This window comes from Bombina bombina, chromosome 1 (genome assembly GCF_027579735.1).
Source record: "Bombina bombina isolate aBomBom1 chromosome 1, aBomBom1.pri, whole genome shotgun sequence".
Classification (NCBI taxonomy): Eukaryota; Metazoa; Chordata; class Amphibia; order Anura; family Bombinatoridae; genus Bombina; species Bombina bombina.
In genome coordinates this window covers 1,456,363,643-1,456,381,640 of record NC_069499.1, presented here as the reverse complement: position 1 = coordinate 1,456,381,640, position 17,998 = coordinate 1,456,363,643, and the positions used below count along the sequence as shown (strand labels likewise).

Below are 17,998 nucleotides of genomic sequence, written 5' to 3'. Positions count from 1 at the left end.
CGCCCCAACCTAGAAGGCTGGCATCTGTTGTTACAATCGTCCAATCTGGCCTGCGAAAGGTCATACCCTTGGACAGATGGACTCGAGAAAGCCACCATAGAAGAGAATCTCTGGTCTCTTGATCCAGATTTAGTAGAGGGGACAAATCTGAGTAATCCCCATTCCACTGACTTAGCATGCATAATTGCAGCGGTCTGAGATGCAGGCGCGCAAATGGCACTATGTCCATCGCCGCTACCATTAAGCCAATTACTTCCATGCACTGAGCCACTGACGGACGTGGAATGGAATGAAGGACACGGCAAGCATTTAGAAGTTTTGATAATCTGGACTCCGTCAGGTAAATTTTCATCTCTACAGAATCTATAAGAGTCCCTAGGAAGGTGACTCTTGTGAGTGGTGATAGAGAACTCTTTTCCACGTTCACTTTCCACCCATGCTACCTCAGAAATGCCAGAACTATCTCTGTATGAGACTTGGCAATTTGAAAGCTTGACGCTTGTATCAGGATGTCGTCTAGATACGGAGCCACCGCTATGCCTCGCGGTCTTAGAACCGCCAGAAGTGAGCCCAGAACCTTTGTAAAAATTCTCTGGGCTGTGGCCAACCCGAAGGGAAGAGCTACAAATTGGTAATGCCTGTCTAGAAAGGCAAACCTTAGGAACCGATGATGATCTTTGTGAATCAGTATGTGAAGGTAGGCATCCTTTAAGTCCACTGTGGTCATGTACTGACCCTCTTGGATCATGGGTAGGATGGTCCGAATAGTTTCCATTTTGAATGATGGAACTCTGAGGAATTTGTTTAAGATCTTTAGATCCAAGATTGGTCTGAAGGTTCCCTCTTTCTTGGGAACCACAAACAGATTTGAATAAAACCCCTGTCCCTGTTCCGTCCGCGGAACTGGATGGATCACTCCCATTACTAGGAGGTCTTGCACACAGCTTAGGAATGCCTCTTTCTTTATCTAGTTTGCTGATAACCTTGAAAGATGAAATCTCCCTTGTGGAGAAGCTTTGAAGTCCAGAAGATATCCCTGAGATATGATCTCCAACGCCCAGGGATCCTGAACATCTCTTGCCCACGCCTGGGCGAAGAGAGAAAGTCTGCCCCCCCACTAGATCCGTTTCCGGATAGGGGGCTGTTCCTTCATGCTGTCTTGGGGGCAGCAGCAGGTTTTCTGGCCTGCTTGCCCTTGTTCCAGGACTGGTTAGGTTTCCAGGCCTGTCTGGAATGAGCAATAGTTCCCTCTTGTTTTGAAGCGGAGGAAGTTGATGCTGCTCCTGCCTTGAAATTTCGAAAGGCACGAAAAGTAGACTGTTTGGCCTTTGATTTGGCCCTGTCCTGAGGAAGGGTATGACCCTTGCCTCCAGTAATGTCAGCAATAATTTCAGTCAAGCCAGGCCCGAATAAGGTCTGCCCCTTGAAAGGAATGTTGAGTAACTTAGACTTTGAAGTCACGTCAGCTGACCAGGATTTAAGCCATAGCGCCCCACGCGCCTGGATGGCGAATCCGGAATTCTTAGCCGTTAGTTTAGTCAAATGAACAATGGCATCAGAAACAAAAGAATTAGCTAGCTTAAGTGTTTTAAGCTTGTCAATAATTTCCTCCAATGGAGCTGTATGGATGGCCTCTTCCAGGGCCTCAAACCAAAATGCCGCCGCTGCAGTGACAGGCGCAATGCATGCAAGGGGCTGCAAAATAAAACCTTGTTGAACAAACATTTTAAAATACACTTTTATAAGAGTATGTATCTCAATTAATAAGCCTGATACCAGTCGCTATCACTGCATTTAAGGCTTTACTTATATTACTTCGGTATCAGCAGCATTTTCTAGCAAATTCCATCCCTAGAAAAATATTTTAATTGCACATACCTTATTGCAGGAAAACCTGCACGCTATTCCCCCTCTGAAGTTACCTCACTCCTCAGAATATGTGAGAACAGCAAAGGATCTTAGTTACTTCTGCTAAGATCATAGAAAACGCAGGCAGATTCTTCTTCTAAATACTGCCTGAGATAAACAGTACACTCCGGTACCATTTAAAAATAACAAACTTTTGATTGAAGAAATAAACTAAGTATAAAACACCACAGTCCTCTTACGACCTCCATCTTTGTTGAGAGTTGCAAGAGAATAACTGGATATGACAGTGAGGGGAGGAGCTATATAGCAGCTCTGCTGTGGGTGATCCTCTTGCAACTTCCTGTTGGGAAGGAGAATATCCCACAAGTAATGGATGATCCGTGGACTGGATACACTTAACAAGAGAAATAAACTTTTGATTGAAGATAAACTACATTAATGCATCACATCTCTCTAGCTACTTCCTATCTTGTCGAGAGCTGCAAGAGAATGACTGGGAGGTGGCAGTTAGGGGAGGAGCTATATAGACAGCTCTGCTGTGGGTGATCCTCTTGCAGATTCCTGTTGGGAAGGAGAATATCCCACAAGTAATGGATGATCCGTGGACTGGATACACCTTACAAGAGAAATTACTCTGTCTACACCTCTGCTTAGAAGTCTTATCCTGAGGAAGGAGATGACCCTTACCTCCCGTAATGTCAGAAATTATCTCTTTCAAGTCAGGCCCGAATAGGGTCTTACCCTTGAAAAGGAATAGCCAAAAGCTTGGATTTAGAGGACACATCCGCAGACCAAGATTTTAACCATAAGGCTCTGCGTGCTAAAATGGAAAATCCTGCATTCTTAGCCGCCAATTTGGCGATCTGGAAAGCGGCATCCGTAACAAAAGAAATAGCCAGCTTAAGGGCCTTTATTCTATCCATTATTTCCTCTAAAGAAGTCTTAGTCTTAAGAGACTCTTCTAAAGCATCAAACCAAATTGCGGCCGCCGTTGTAACTGGGACAATGCAGACCGTCGGTTGTAATAGAAACCCTTGATGAATAAAGAATTTCTTTAGAAGACCCTCCAACTTTTTGTCCATAGTGTCTTTGAATGCACAACTGTCCTCAATAGGGATAGTCGTACACTTAGTCAGGGTAGATATAGCTCCCTCCACCTTAGGGACGGACCGTTTGCCAAGAATCCCGAACGGTGTCAGCTATAGGGTACATTTTCTTAAAGGTAGGGGAAGGTGAAAACGGAATACTCTGTCTTTCCCATTCCTGTGTAATACTATCCGAAATTCTCTTGGGAAACGGAAAAACATCAGAATAAGAAGGGACCTCTAAGTATTTGTCCATCTTACACAATTTCTCTGGTGGTACCACAATAGAGTGACAATCATCCAGAGTCAGTAAAACCTCCCGCAACAGACTGAGGTGTTCAAGCTTAAATCTGAAGGACATTACGTCCGAATCTGTCTGGGGTTATGTACTTTCTGAATCGGACAATTCCCCTTCAGATAGAGTCTCCCTCCCTCCCACTTCAGAGCCCTGGGAGTGTACATCGGAGATCGCCGTCAAAGAGTCAGAAGTCGCCTGGACCACCTGGTCCGCTCTTCTACTACGTTTGCCTTGCAACACTGGCAACGTAGACAAAACTTCTGTATGAGTAGATGACATAATTGCTGCCATATCCTGTAGGGTAAATGAGGTTGACGCAGTTGATGGCGCCTGAGCGGGTGTTAAAGGCTGTGACGCTTGGGGAGAAAGTTGCGGCATACCCTGAGTCTCATCAGGCTTAGAAACATCTTTAGATACACTTGCATTAAAGAAAATTTGTTCTTTAAACTGTAAAGCCCTCTCAGTAGAGGAGGGACAAAATGTAAGAGGGGGTTCCACATTGGCAGCTAAGCACATAGAACAAGTCTGTTCCAGTAGGTCAGCCATGATAAAAAGAAAAAACAAGAGCAATCTTGGTCGTGTCAGATAATATGAAATAACAAAATAAGTACTGTGTCTTTAAATTTTAAAACTTTATAAATTTTTACTGCAAATGTGTAACAAATAGCAATATGAAGTTGCTATGACCAAACCTATTTACATAGTTAGGTTATCAAAGTCCTCCTTGAGTTTTGACTAAAATTAACCCCTGCCCGAAACCACAGCTCTGCTGTGGCGCCTACCTCACAACCAACAAGAGATGCTTTTCGAGAACCGCTGCCTAAGTCCGCTTGCGATCTATGTAACTTAAACCAAGCGGACCTAAGAAGTGTCAGCAGCCAGAATAGCAAGTGCGCAGCAAAGCGTGCCAACGTAAGCCCCGCCCTTCATAGGCGGTATAGGGAAAGAAAAAGCGCTGCATGTAAAAATCAATGTCGGGTAGACTCGACTAGTATAGAAGCCAATGTGCTCCCCAAACAAACTGTTGCCTCATAAAATAAAGGCAGTAACGAACAAGAACCCTTTTACACAGGATCTTTGTCCCAATCTCCAGCATCAGCCTGCATATAGAGTGTCACCGTTTCTGACCCCATAATGAAACCGGGTCACATAAGTACACCAACCCACTGCTATTATATAGATAGTATAATAAAGCAAACAGGGAAATAAAACTTTGTTTTGTAAGTTAAGTACCCCACCTGTGTTGAAGCAGCTAACGTCCAGTCTGTTCTGAGCTACACGGTCTTCCCAGAAAACAAAAAGACTGTACATACCGTAGTGCATCACCTCTTGTAGGTCTGTGGGGACAAATAGGGCCTTATGTGATATCTTATAAGACCATCAGCAGGGCAGCACCAGCATGGGGAGTGAAGTGATGATGTAGAAAACTCCTCAGTTCCCATTGCTGAAACACCTGATGCTCCACTCTAAAAAAAGTTTAGATTCTTCAATCAAGAGTTTGTTTTTAAATGGTGCCAGTGAGTACTAACACCTCACTTTACCTCTTCCTATCACTAACACAGACAAAGAGAATCACTGGGGTGGGAGGGAAGGGAGGAGCTATATATACAGCTCTGTTGTGGTGCTCTTTGCCTCCTCCTGCTGACCAGGAGGCGTAATCCCACAAGTAAGGATGAAATTTGTGTACTCGTCATATCTTGTAAAAGAAATAATGTTTGGAACAAGTCTATTCTCATCACCAAAGATTTCTCAATAAATGAGAAATACAACCAGATTGGTGGAACCATATTGGAATCCAAGCCAAGAGCAAGAAACCTTTAGTAGAGTCTCCTGGACCACCCTTAATCCTAAAAGATGATTTACACAAATAAAAACAGCTTGATTCTTCAAAGAAAATTAACGCATTTTATCAACGTCACCTCTTTGTTCACAGGCATTGCCTATGACCTTGATGAAGCAATGACTTGTGCAGCAATTTCAGATGGAAATTGCACGAAACCGCAGGGCACTGCATTTGAGATAGAAAATGTAATGTATACCTCTTTAATCAATCTGCCTCACATATGGCAGAAGTTGCAAGGAACCGCAGGGCACTGCATTTGAGACAGAAAATGTAAAGTATACCTCTTTAATCAATCTGCCTCACCTAAGGCAGAATACTGAAAAAAGACTAAATGATAGATCGTACTCAATTAAAAGAAAGAACTTTACCCCAAATAAACAATGCTAGACCGCTGATATCACTCGCGGAAACACCACTCTCACTGTAATTACATAAACAAACAGAAAACATAAGATGTAATCTCTCGGTCCCCATTGTTGTAAGTATAGCCACCGGGAGCAATCGGACAGACTGAACAATTACAGTTTAAACAACTTCTCAGTCCAATTGTCTACAGTGGTTCCACTGTGTACTAGATGTCCCATAAAAGATCTTGCACAGTTTCTATGTCATCAGCACCCTTCTGAACAAAAAACACCGGGAGCCATAATGCTAGAAAGACAATCTCCCTGTATCCACATGTCTTAGAGCATACACTCTTGCACAGCTTGACAAAGTAAACCATGCTAGTGCCTGCGTCCTCACTGCCATCATGTCCCCTAATAACACTAGGGGAATCTAAGTCCAAGGGAGAGAGAGATGAACCAACGCAGCTCACAGACCACACTTTGAATCCGGAAATGCAATCCTCCGACCAGAACGCTAGCTTGTAGCGGGCGGAGTGAAGAGTCCAAGTTCAATGAGGTCAAATGAAAAATTAATAAAGTGCCCAAACTTTTTCTGAGTTCCTTCTACCCCCAGAAATAAACTTTCATTTTCTGCCTGGCAGCAAGGCAGTTCTCCGGTTTAAGAGGTCTTCTCCCTCCCATGGACCTGGAAAAAAACAAAAGTCCAGAGTAAAAATCCCTCAGGTTTTCTTGGTAAGGGCAGCATCAGAATATAGGAGGCGAAGTGAGAATTATGTCCCACAAGTTCCCATTGCTCTAAAGCCACCAAAAGCTCTACTGTAGAGACTGATATGGATTACGGCTACACCCTAGAACAAAGCAGCACTACTTTAAAAATAATAAACTCTTGATTGAAGAATTCTAAGTAACACCTCACTTTACCTCTTCCTATCACTAATGTAGGCAAAGAGAATGACTGGAGTGGGAGGGAAGGGAGGAGCTATTTAACAGCTCTGCTGTGGTGCTCTTTGCCTCCTCCTGCTGACTAGGAGGTGAATATCCCATTAGTAATTAAGATGATCCTTGGACTCATCGTGTCTTAAAAAAGAAATGGAAAAGTGCTCTGGTCACTAAGGGCTTAAATTACAGTAAATGGGGAGGGAATAATTATATTGTAGTTGTTCTCTTAACCATTAGAGAAGAATGGTAGTGGGTTGAAAGTACTATTAACTTCTTTATTTTATTGCAGGACTGTGGAGCTTCCTATGGTTTGTGGGATTTTGTTTTTTAACGAATCAGTGGTCAATAACAGATCCACATAGCTATTTAACTGGAGCAGACAATGCACGAGCTGCCATCGCATTCAGCTTCTTTTCTATTCTTACATGGGTATGTCTACAAAGATCTACTAGTTGGTGTGAATGAATGCATGTGTTTCTATAATTAAAGAGCATTGTGTTCAAATGAAATGATTCTAATTTTCCTCTGTTTGCAGATCCCACTGGCTTTTCTAGCATACAAGAGGTACACAGCAGGAGTGGATGATTTCAGTACAGACTATGTGGATCCATCCCAGGACACCACCACACCTTACTCCAGCTACCCAAACACTGTTAGTGACAGCTACCAGCAGCCCCCTTTTACCCAGAACTCCGACACAGGAGAGTATCAACCACCAGCATACTGAGCAGACCTCTACTGCAAAAGCTCAGGAAGAAAAGTGATCAGCCACGGATCCAGTGGTTGAAAAAGTTTATTTTTTATTTTTGTTTAAATAACATAAGATTCTAAACCTGGATGCAACCTGCTCTTAGCTGTCATTTTATTCTTGTAGGAATCAGTTGTGAGCAGTGTACCTGTGGATACACAAGTGTTTCTAAATTTATAAGTGCCTATAGGGACTTAATTCTCAAGCTGACATTCTGTTTCTCTGTGTTGAATTCATTAGAAGTCATTTACACCTCTGTGAAGCAGATTTGGTCAGTGTTTGAGTAAAGTTTAATTTAGGTCCCGGATGATCTGTTTGCACTACCAAAATCACTAGTTTTATGTGCCTTACTGTATTGACTTAGCTGAAAAGCCATGTCCTTGTATGCTGTACACCAAGGAAGAAATTGTAAAAGCTATTTTTTTGTCTAATTTAATGCTGCATAATTAATGCAGCTTCTTAAAGTCACCTTGCCTATAACCGATGTATCCTTTACAATGGACACTTGTATTATTACCAGACAGGTTTGCCAGTTTGTATTGATTAAAAGCATTGCATTTTGTGTTGTCAGAGCTTGCAGTTTACAGACAGTGGGAGATGCTATTCAGATATGTTAAAGGTCATTTCTGATGATGCTTTTTAAGAGGGTAGCTTCTGGTTTTAAAGGGACAAGTATTTGAAAACACTGCAAATTGTCTAAATCTTCTATTTGATTTGCAGCATTTCCAGGTTACAGGAAGAAGCAAGGAAAACACTAGTGATTATTAATAAAAGTCTAAGCATGTAGTTTACACCATGGTGGAAAGGAACCAACTTTACCAGAGGTAAAGCTTACACTTTGGGCTCGATTTATCAAGCGAGGGCAGACAGTGGCGTACATATTTGCCCCAATTTGCCTCTGGCAGGCAGAATTTCCCATTGCATGCGAGTGCTATTTTGCGCCTGCGTGCAACACCTCTCCCTGCCCATGCACAACCAATCACGCGCGGGCAGGAGCCATCAGTCTCCCTGGTCGGATGAGAAAGGGGAGATTGAAATTCTACACCAAAGAGGCTGCTGAATACCACTGATGACCGATGCTTGATCCACTGACTGCAGTTGTAGGGGAGGAGAAGGCTTGATAAATCGAGCCCTTTATGTAAAAGCATTTTGTGTGGTTAAAGAATGACTTTTGCAGCTACGTTTAATCATAACCTTTTGTATGTTTAAACATGGGTTTTTTTTTTTACCGTGCCAAATATATTTTAAGTTGTACCCGCAGAGCTTTAATTTGAAACGCCTGTACACCTGCTGCAAATGTAATAAAATCAACCTATTTTTTTTATATTTTTTTAAAAGGGCCATTATAGTGAAAAAAATAACTTGCATAGTTAGAGCCTGCAATTTTAAGACTAGAGATCCTGTAATGTTGCGTTTAACCTCAGCTGAAAACTGCCACTGACCTTATCAGTAACACTGCCTGCCCGTTCAACTAGAGCTGCTTATTGGGTCAGCAGCAGTTTTCCGCTAGGGACCAGCAGTGCTCTGCTATTCTAAAGCAATACTTCATTTGTGACTCCATTGTGAGGGCTAAAGATATAGCATTACAGGGTTATACATTTTAAAATTACATGCTCTAATTAGAGTATATACTTTTAACCTGTAATGGTCATTTTAAGTCTTAATTTAAAATTGACTTAAAATTACATGCTCTATCTGAATCTTGTAGATTTAATTTTGACTTTCCTATCCCTTTAATTAGAATATATACTTTTAACCTGTAATGGTCGTTTTAAGTCTTAAAGGGATAGGAAAGTCAAAATTAAATCTACAAGATTCAGATAGAGCATGTAATTTTAAGTCAATTTTAAATTAAGACTTAAAATGACCATTACAGGTTAAAAGTATATATTCTAATTAGAGTATGTAATTTTAAAGGGATAGGAAACCCCAACATTTTCTTTCATGATACGGATGGAACATACATTTTTAAAAAACTTTCCAATTTATTTCTATTCTCAAATTTGCTTTATTCTATTGTAATTATTTGCTGAAGAAACAGCATTGCACTACTGGCAGCTAGCTCAACACATCTAATTAGCCAATCGCAAGAGACAAATGAGTGCAGGCACCAGTCAACTTTTACTTGTTAAGTATATGTGCATATTCTTTGTTCAACAAGGTATACCAAGAGAACAAACCAAATTTGAAAATGGAAGTTAATTTAAAATTGACTTAAAATTACATGCTCTATCTGAATCTTGTAGATTTAATTTTGACTTTCCTATCCCTTTAACTTCCATTTTCAAATTTGGTTTGTTCTCTTGGTATACCTTGTTGAACAAAGAATATGCACATATACTTAACAAGTAAAAGTTGACTGGTGCCTGCACTCATTTGTCTCTTGCGATTGGCTAATTAGATGTGTTGAGCTAGCTGCCAGTAGTGCGATGCTGTTTCTTCAGCAAATAATTACAATAGAATAAAGCAAATTTGAGAATAGAAATAAATTGGAAAGTTTTTTAAAAATGTATGTTCCATCCGTATCATGAAAGAAAATGTTGGGGTTTCCTGTCCCTTTAAAATTACATACTCTAATTAGAATATATACTTTTAATCTGTATTAGCCCTTTAAACTCTTATGTTGTACCAAATATTATTTTTCAATACTGCTAACAGAGCCTTCAGTGGTAATACTACTCCTTGTAAGAAGTAGTACCCCAATAAATATGTGGCTATTTAAAGCTGAATTCTACCTTCACTTATGTTGTGTGAAAAGCTTTTGTATACATTACACTTTTATACAAACTGCCTTGTATGGCGTGTACTAAACATACTAGTTGAGTACAGGAATGACCTGTAGTTTATTATTTCCAGTTTTTGAGTGGTCTATGCATAACACTGCTTTTAGGTAAAGATTAAATAATGGTGTTGGGTTTAAATTGGAATTTTCATGCATGTTTATTAATGCACAAAGTGTCACTTTTTTTTAAAAATAAAGGTTTCTAACACCAGTAAGCTGTTTTTTTTGTTTTAATGGTACATACATATATAAAATCACATTAAGAGAATTTACCCACTTTAAATGTTAAGCAGTAACCCATCCAGAGTATTTACGTACTTGACTTCTATCAGTCAGTATTAAAAACAAAACACAGTTCCAAAACAATGCAATGCGTTTAAAAACTATAAAAATATTTTTATATGCAGACCTTTGTGTGTTTAGTTAGTGATATATACTGTGCATATATTTAAATGAGTTGTATAACCCTTTAAGTTGATAGAGGGAAGAATAAGATACGGACAAGGGTCCTGACTTTCACTAACTTGTTAATGCTTCTAGCTTTTACTCAGTCTTTTTAAAGATTTGGAGAATCTGGGTATAAACACTAACTACACTACTAGAAGCGCAACCACTACATTTTGTAACAGCCATCGCATATGAAAAGATATACAGTAGATAATTTATGCTTCTGGGGCAAAGTTATTGGTCTTTTAGATTGAGAGGAGAAAACAAAAAATCCTATATGTTACTGCTATTAGAAATAGCAGTTGGGATAAACCACTAGAATTACAATACAAAACTATCAAAATAACTGGTGGTGGGTGGGATGTAGCTGACATTTATCGGAAGAGTATATTCTTGTCCAATCCTATATTATAAAAGACAAGAGTTTGTCTGAAGCCGTCATGCGCAGTTCAGACAAACTCTTGCCGCTGATCGCACGCGCACCCTCGCGCGCAGATGACCCCCCTTGCAGAAGCACCCTCGCACTCACTTAAACGCACGCGCACCCTAGCCGCCTATCACACCCTCGCACTCACTTAGCCGCACGCGCACCCACCCGACAGCAGCGCGAAACAGTTAGAGGAACGCTGCGGGGCAGCAGGATGTAAGGTGTTAAGGCAGTAGGCTGAAAGGTTGGCGCAGTGAGAGATGCACTGTTGGAGGTCAGCAGACTGAGTGGCTGGGGCAGTAAGGGGAGCACTAAGGGGGACAGTTAGAGGAACGCTGCGGGGCAGCAGGATGTAAGGTGTGAAGGCAGTAGGCTGAAAGGTTGGCGCAGTGAGAGCTGCACTGTTGGAGGTCAGCAGACTGAGTGGCTGGGGCAGTAAGGGGAGCACTAGGGGCAACAGGCAGAGAGGATGGGGTAGAAAGTGGTACACAGACAGTAGGTAAAGAGGGTGGGGCAAAAAGGGGGGCAGCATTATAAGAGGCTGGGAGTCAGTACTGCATGCCCAGAGGTGAGAGAGAGAGACACAGACAGAGAGAGGGGGAGAGAGAGAGAGAGAGAGAGGGGGACAGAGAGGGGGACACAGAGAGAGAGAGAGAGAGAGAGAGAGAGACAGAGAATTTAAATTAAATATAACACAACACGGCCCGTGTGAACGGGCTTTAGGACTAGTTTCATCATAATAAAAAAAGCAGTACAAGACTATTTCAAATATAAAAAGTTCATTAAATAGAAAGGTATGCCAAAGGAGATTTATCCAACTCCATGATTTGTAATTAAAGTATTTCACCACCTTCTAGCAACGCTGGCATGGGGCAAGAGGTTTTCGCGGAGAGGCAGCTGTGGTTAACCGTGCAGTTGTGAGACAGGGTGCGATATCCATAGCACTATAAGAGTTTTCTTTCCCCCCTGGCTGTGGTTGCTTCTGGAAGTAGCAGAGCCGGCAAACGGAATGATATTTATCAGCACCTCCAATCACCTCCACCTACAAAAAATAAATCACAATTCATTCAATAATATATTTTTAAGGTTTCAACAAAAAAAAAAAATTCTAGCAGACTAATTCATAAATCGTATTTTGTGTAGTAACCCCCTCTGTTGTATGATGGTAAGGTCAAAGTCATTGATGCATTTAGTAGCACTTTTGAAACTATCTGCCTAAGGTGAAAACGTACATGAGAACATTCCATTTGGCTGCAACCTCTAGCCTCTATTTGTAACTATTAATATTTATAAATAAACACAGCTTCAAGGGGAAAGTTTCTTTACTAAGTTAAAAAGATGACCGCATGAGAGCATTAGATTTCTCCCAACTTTGGAAAACAAAATAAAAAGCATGCTTTTCTTTCTAATGGCAGTGAAAGTCCGACATTCATAACCTATGGGAATTACTTCACCTGGACACCCCAAACAGCGTTAAATATCCCTACCACTTCCCCTACCCTCCAAGTAGATATTTCTTTTGCATGATGTACCGAGTCCACAGATTCATCCTAACTTGTGGGATATTGTCCTTCCTGACAGGAAGTAGCAATGAGAGCACCACAGCAGAGCTGTCTATATAGCTCCCCCCCATAACTCCACCCCCCAGTCATTCTCTTTGCTGGCTCTAAGCAGGAAGAGTAAAGAGAAGAAGTGTTTAACTGTTAGTTTCATTTTATCTTCAATCAAGTGTTTGTTATTTTTAAATGGTACCGGTGTTGTACTATTTACTCTCAGGCAGGACATAGATGAAGATTTCTGCCTGGAGGATGATGATCTTAGCTTCTGTGGGAACAGCAGTGGACCTTCGTTCCTCACACTGAAGTTTTCCTGTACTCCTCAGCATTTGTAACTGTTTCTTGCTATACAGCAATGAGGTATGTTCAGTCATATTTTCTGCAAAGACTGTGTTAACTCAGAAAGGCTGAGAGTGTCCCCATTAGGGGAAGGATAAGCAGTAATCCTAGTGTTATCAGAGGTTTTTACTAGCTTGCATAAAGGGTTAATTTTTTGTGGGCACTCAGTTTGTTATGTGAATTTGGGACAAACGTTTTTGTGTCTGGGAGTAACAATTTCTGTTTTATAAGACATTTGCTTGAGGGTTCTTTGGGGTTGTTTATAACCCACATGGCTTTCAGGCAGGGTTTGTTAGTTTTGTGTAGGCCCCAGCAACATCGAGTGAGGTGGGCGGAGCCTACATTTACAAGCAGCAAGCAACTTCTCCTGAGGGCCTGAGAGTCTTCTGAGGGACTAATTGAAGCTTTAAACCCTATATTATCGCTTCCTAAGGGCAGGTAGGGCCACAGCAGAGCTGTGGCAAGGTGCTAATAGGGGTTTTAACTGGTTTTAGACAAATTTCAATCCGGTTTTGTCATTTGTGGGTTTATTGCTTATTTACTTGTGGCGCAATCCTTCTAAGGCTTAGTGGGTACACTGTTAAAATTTCAGAAAAATTGAAGCAATTTTAACCTGTTTTGCAGTTTGTGTATGCCTTTTTTCTCTTAAAGGCACAGTACTGTTTTTGCAAATGGTGTTTTTTTCATTAAATAAAGTGTTTTCCAAGCTTGCTTCCTTTATTACTAGTCTGTTAAACATGTCTGACACTGAAGAAACTCATTGTTCAATTTGTTTAGAAGCCATTGTGGAACCCCCTCTTAGAATGTGTCCCACTTGTACTGATATGTCTATAAATTGCAAACAGCATATTTTGACATAAGAATTTGGCATTAAAATGATTCTCAGACAGAAGTAAATCAGTTTTTGCCATCTAGTTCTCCCCAAGTGTCACAACCAGTAGCGCCCGCACAAGCGACGCCAAGTACTTCTAGTGCGTCTAATTCTTTCACCTTGCAAGATATGGCTTCAGTTATGAATACTACCCTCACAGAGGTTTTATCTAAGCTGCCTGGGTTGCAAGGGAAGCGCAGTAGCTCTGGGTTAAGAACAAATGCTGAGCCTTCTGACGCTTTAGTAGCCGTATCCGATATTCCCTCACAATGTTCTGAAGTAGGGATGAGGGATTTGTTGTCTGAGGGAGAGATTTCTGATTCAGGAACGATGTTCTCTCAGAAAGATTCAGATATGACGGCATTTAAATTTAAGCTAGAGCACCTCCGCTTATTGCTCAGGGAGGTTTTAGCTACTCTGGAGGATTGTGACCCTATTATAGTCCCAGAGAAATTGTGTAAAAATGGACAAATATTTAGAGTTTCCTGTTTACACTGATGTGTTTCCAGTCCCTAAGAGGATTTCGGACATTGTGGTTTAAGAAAATGTTTCCCATTTCTGACACCATTAAGGACTCATGGCAGACGGTCCCTAAAGTGGAGGGAGCTATTTCTACCCTGGCTAAGCGTACAACTATACCTATTGAAGACAGTTGTGCTTTCATTGATCCTATGGATAAAAAAAAAAAATGAGAGGGTCTCCTAAAGAAAATTTTTGTTCATCAAGGTTTTCTTCAACCTATAGCATGCATTGTTCCTGTAACCACGGCAGCTGCCTTTTGGTTTGAGGCTCTAGAAGAGGCTCTTCAGATGGAGACCCCACTAGATGATATTTAATTAAGTCTCTTAAGTTGGCCAATTCTTTTATTACAGACACCGCTTTTCATCTTGCTAAATTAGCGGCTAAGAATTTAGGTTTTGCCATTTTAGCGCGTAGAGCCTTATGGCTTAAGTCCTGGTCAGCTGATGTGTCATCTAAATCTAAGCTTTTGTCCATTCCTTTCAAAGGCAAGACCCTATTTGAGGCAGCATTGAAAGAGATCATTTCAGACATTACTGGAGGGAAGGGTCATACCCTCCCTCAGGATAAGTCAAACAAGGACCAAACAAAATAATTTTCGTTCCTTTCGAAACTTCAAGAGTAGTCCTTTTACCTCTTCCCCTGCTGCAAAGCAAGAGGGGAACTTTGCTCAATCCAATCCAACCTGGAGACCTAATCAGACATGGAACAAGGTAAACAGGCCAAAAAGCCTGCTGCTGCCACTAAGTCAGCATGAAGGGGTGGCCCCCGATCCGGGACCGGATCTAGTAGGGGGCAGACACTCTCTCTTTGCTCAGGCCTGGGCAAGAGACGTTCAGGATTCCTGGACAGTAGAAATTGTAACCCAGGGATACCTTCTAGATTTCAAGGATTCCCCTCCAAGGGGAAGGTTCCATCTTTCTCAGTTGTCTGTAAACCGACAAAAAGAGAGGCGTTCTTACGCTGTGTAGAAGACTTTACCATGGGAGTGATCTGCCCAGTTCCAAAAGCTGAACAGGGGCAGGGATTCAACTCCAATCTGTTTATAGTTCCCAAAAAGGAGGGAACCTTCAGACCAATTCTGAATCTCAGGATCCTAAACCAATTCCTAAGAGTTCCATCTTTCAAGATGGAGACCATTCGGACTATCTTACCATTGATCCAGGAGGGTCAATATATATGACCATCATGGACTTAAAGGATGCGTATCTGCACATTCCTATCCACAAAGATCATCACCAGTTCCTCAGGTTCGCCTTTCTGGACAAGCATTATCAGTTTGTGGCTCTTCCTTTCAGGTTGGCCACAGCGCCGCAAATCTTCAAAGGTGCTAGGGTTCTAAGGCCACGGGGCATAGCAGTGGCGCCTTATCTAGACGACATTCTAATTCAAGCGTAGTCCTTCCAACTAGCCAAGTCTCACACGGACTTAGTGTTGGCCTTTCTAAGGTCTCACGGGTGGAAAGTGAACCAAAAAAAAAAAAAAGTTCTTTTCCCCCCTCACAAGAGTTTCATTTCTAGGGACTCTGATAGACTCGGTGGACATGAAAATATTTCTGACGGAGGTCAGGAAATCAAAGATTTTAACCACCTGCCGAGCTCTTCATTCCATTCCTCAGCCGTCAGTGGCTCAGTGTATGGAGGTAAATCGGACTAATGGTAGCCGCACAGGATAATCTGTCCCAGGGAATGTGTTTCCGCAGGCCAGAATTGGTCATAGTGACGACAGTCTTCTGGGCTGGGGTGCAGTCTGGATTTCCCTGAAAGCTCAGGGTTTGTGGACTCGGGAGGAGGCTCTCCTACCGATAAATATTCTGGAATTAAGAGCGATATTCAATGCTCTCCAGGCATGGCCTCAGCTGGCTTCGGCCAGATTCTGCAGGTTTCAGTCGGACAACATCACGACTGTGGCTTATATCAATCATCAGGGCGGAACAAAGAGTTCCTTAGCAATGATAGAGGTCTCAGGGATAATCCAATGGGCAGAGTCTCACTCTTGCCATCTGTCAGTGATCTATATCCCAGGTGTAGAGAACTGGGAGGCAGATTTTCTAAGTCAGACTTTTCATCCGGGGGAGTGGGAACTCCATCCGGAGGTGTTTGCTCAGCTGGTTCGGCTATCGGGCACACCAGAGTTGGATCTGATGGCGTCTCGTCAGAACGCCAAACTTCCTTGTTACGGCTCCAGGTCAAGGGATCCTCAGGCTGTACTGATAGATGCTCTAGCAGTACCCTGGCTTATGTGTTTCCATCTTTCCGTCTCCTTCCACGTCTGATTGCCAGAATCAAACAGGAGAGAGCATCTGATTGTGATGGTGCCTGCGTGGCCACGCAGGACTTGGTATGCAGACCTGGTGGACATATCATCCCTTCCACCATGGTCTCTACCATCGAGACAGGACCTTCTGATTCAAAGTCCATTCAAGCATCCAAATCTAATTTCTCTGCAACTGACTGCTTGGAGATTGAACGCTTGATTCTATCAAAGCGGGGTTTCTCCGAGTCAGTCATAAATACCTTGATTCAGGCTCGAAAGCCTGTTACCAGGAAAATTTATCACAAGATATGGCGTAAATATCTTTTTTGGTGCGAATCCAAAGGCTTCTCCTGGAGTAAAATCAGGATTCCTAGGATTTTGTCTTTTCTCCAAGAGGGATTGGAGAAAGGATTATCAGCTAGTTCCCTAAGGGACAGATATCTGCTCTGTCTATTTTGTTGCACAAGCATCTGGCAGATGTTCAGGCTTTTGTCAGGCTTAGAATTAAGCCTGTGTTTAAAACTATTGCTCCGCCATGGAGTCTAAATTTAGTTCTTAGAGTTCTTCAGGGGGTTCCGTTTGAACCCATGCATTCCAAAGATATTAAGCTTTTATCTTGGAAAGTTTTGTTCCTAGTTGCTCTCTCTACAGCTCGAAGAGTTTCTGAACTATCTGCATTACAATGTGACTCTCCTTATCTTGTGTTCCATGCTGATAAGATGGTTTTGCGTACCAAGACTGGGTTCCTACCTAAGGTTGTTACTAACAGGAATATCAATCAAGAAATTGTTGTTCCTTCTCTGTGTCCTAATCCTTCTTGTAAGAAGGAACGTCTGTTGCACAACTTGGACGTGGTTTGTGCTTTGAAATTTTATTTGCAGGCAACCAACGATTTTCGTCAAACATCTTCTTTGTTTGTTGTCTATTCTGGAAAACGTAGGGGTCAAAAGGCTACGGCGACTTCTCTTTCCTTTTGGCTGAAAAGCATCATCCGTTTTATGAGACTGTACAGCAGCTTCCTGAAAGGATTACAGCTCATTCTACTAGAGCAGTAGCTTCCACATGGGCTTTTAAAAATGCTTCTGTTGAACAGATTTGTAAGGCTGCGAGTTGGTCGTCGCTTCATACCTTTTCAAAATGTTATAAATTTGATACTTTTGCTTCTTCGGAGGCTATTTTTGTCAGAAAGGTTTTGCAAGCAGTGGTGCCTTCAGTTTAGGTTCCTGTCTTGTCCCTCCCTTCATCCGTGCCCTAAAGCTTTGGTATTGATATCCCACAAGTTAGGATGAATCCGTGGACTCGGTACATCACAAAAGAAAGAAATTTATCAGGTAAGCATAATTTTTGTTTTGCCTCGTTTCATGGAGGTAGGGAAAGAGAGGTGCTCTGCTGAAGATTCTGAATTTTATTATTCTCTCTTGCAGGAAACTATACATTGAGAACAGGGAAGTTGTAGAAAGTCATGTAATTATCTTAGTAGAGTTTTGGTGTATTTTACATCTTAATGGGAGGAGAGTCCACGCCTTCATTACTTGTGGGAATTAAGAACTTGGCCACCAGGAGGAGGCAAAGACATCCCATCCCAGCCAAAGGCTTAAATACCTTCCCCTGTCATTTTTTTGCCTTTCGTCACAGGAGGTTGGCAGAGAAGCGTCGGAAGATTAAAGATAGT

General features: G+C 41.8%; 2 protein-coding genes across 2 annotated transcripts in view; one reads left to right on the top strand and one right to left on the bottom strand.

Moving 5' to 3' along the window:
- Positions 1–7,699, top strand: part of SYNGR2 (synaptogyrin 2) — a 97,754-nt gene extending 90,055 nt beyond the window's left edge. Inside the window, exons 3-4 of the mRNA XM_053706145.1 lie at positions 6,671–6,810; positions 6,917–7,699. Coding sequence (XP_053562120.1) covers positions 6,671–6,810; positions 6,917–7,108 — 332 coding nt within the window. The 3' untranslated portion in view covers positions 7,109–7,699. The remainder of the gene's footprint in view (positions 1–6,670; positions 6,811–6,916) is intronic.
- Positions 7,700–10,128: 2,429 nt separating this feature from the next.
- The window catches only part of TK1 (thymidine kinase 1), a 54,319-nt gene continuing 46,449 nt past the window's right edge, over positions 10,129–17,998 (bottom strand). The window contains exon 7 of the mRNA XM_053706133.1: positions 10,129–11,827. Coding sequence (XP_053562108.1) covers positions 11,639–11,827 — 189 coding nt within the window. The 3' untranslated portion in view covers positions 10,129–11,638. The remainder of the gene's footprint in view (positions 11,828–17,998) is intronic.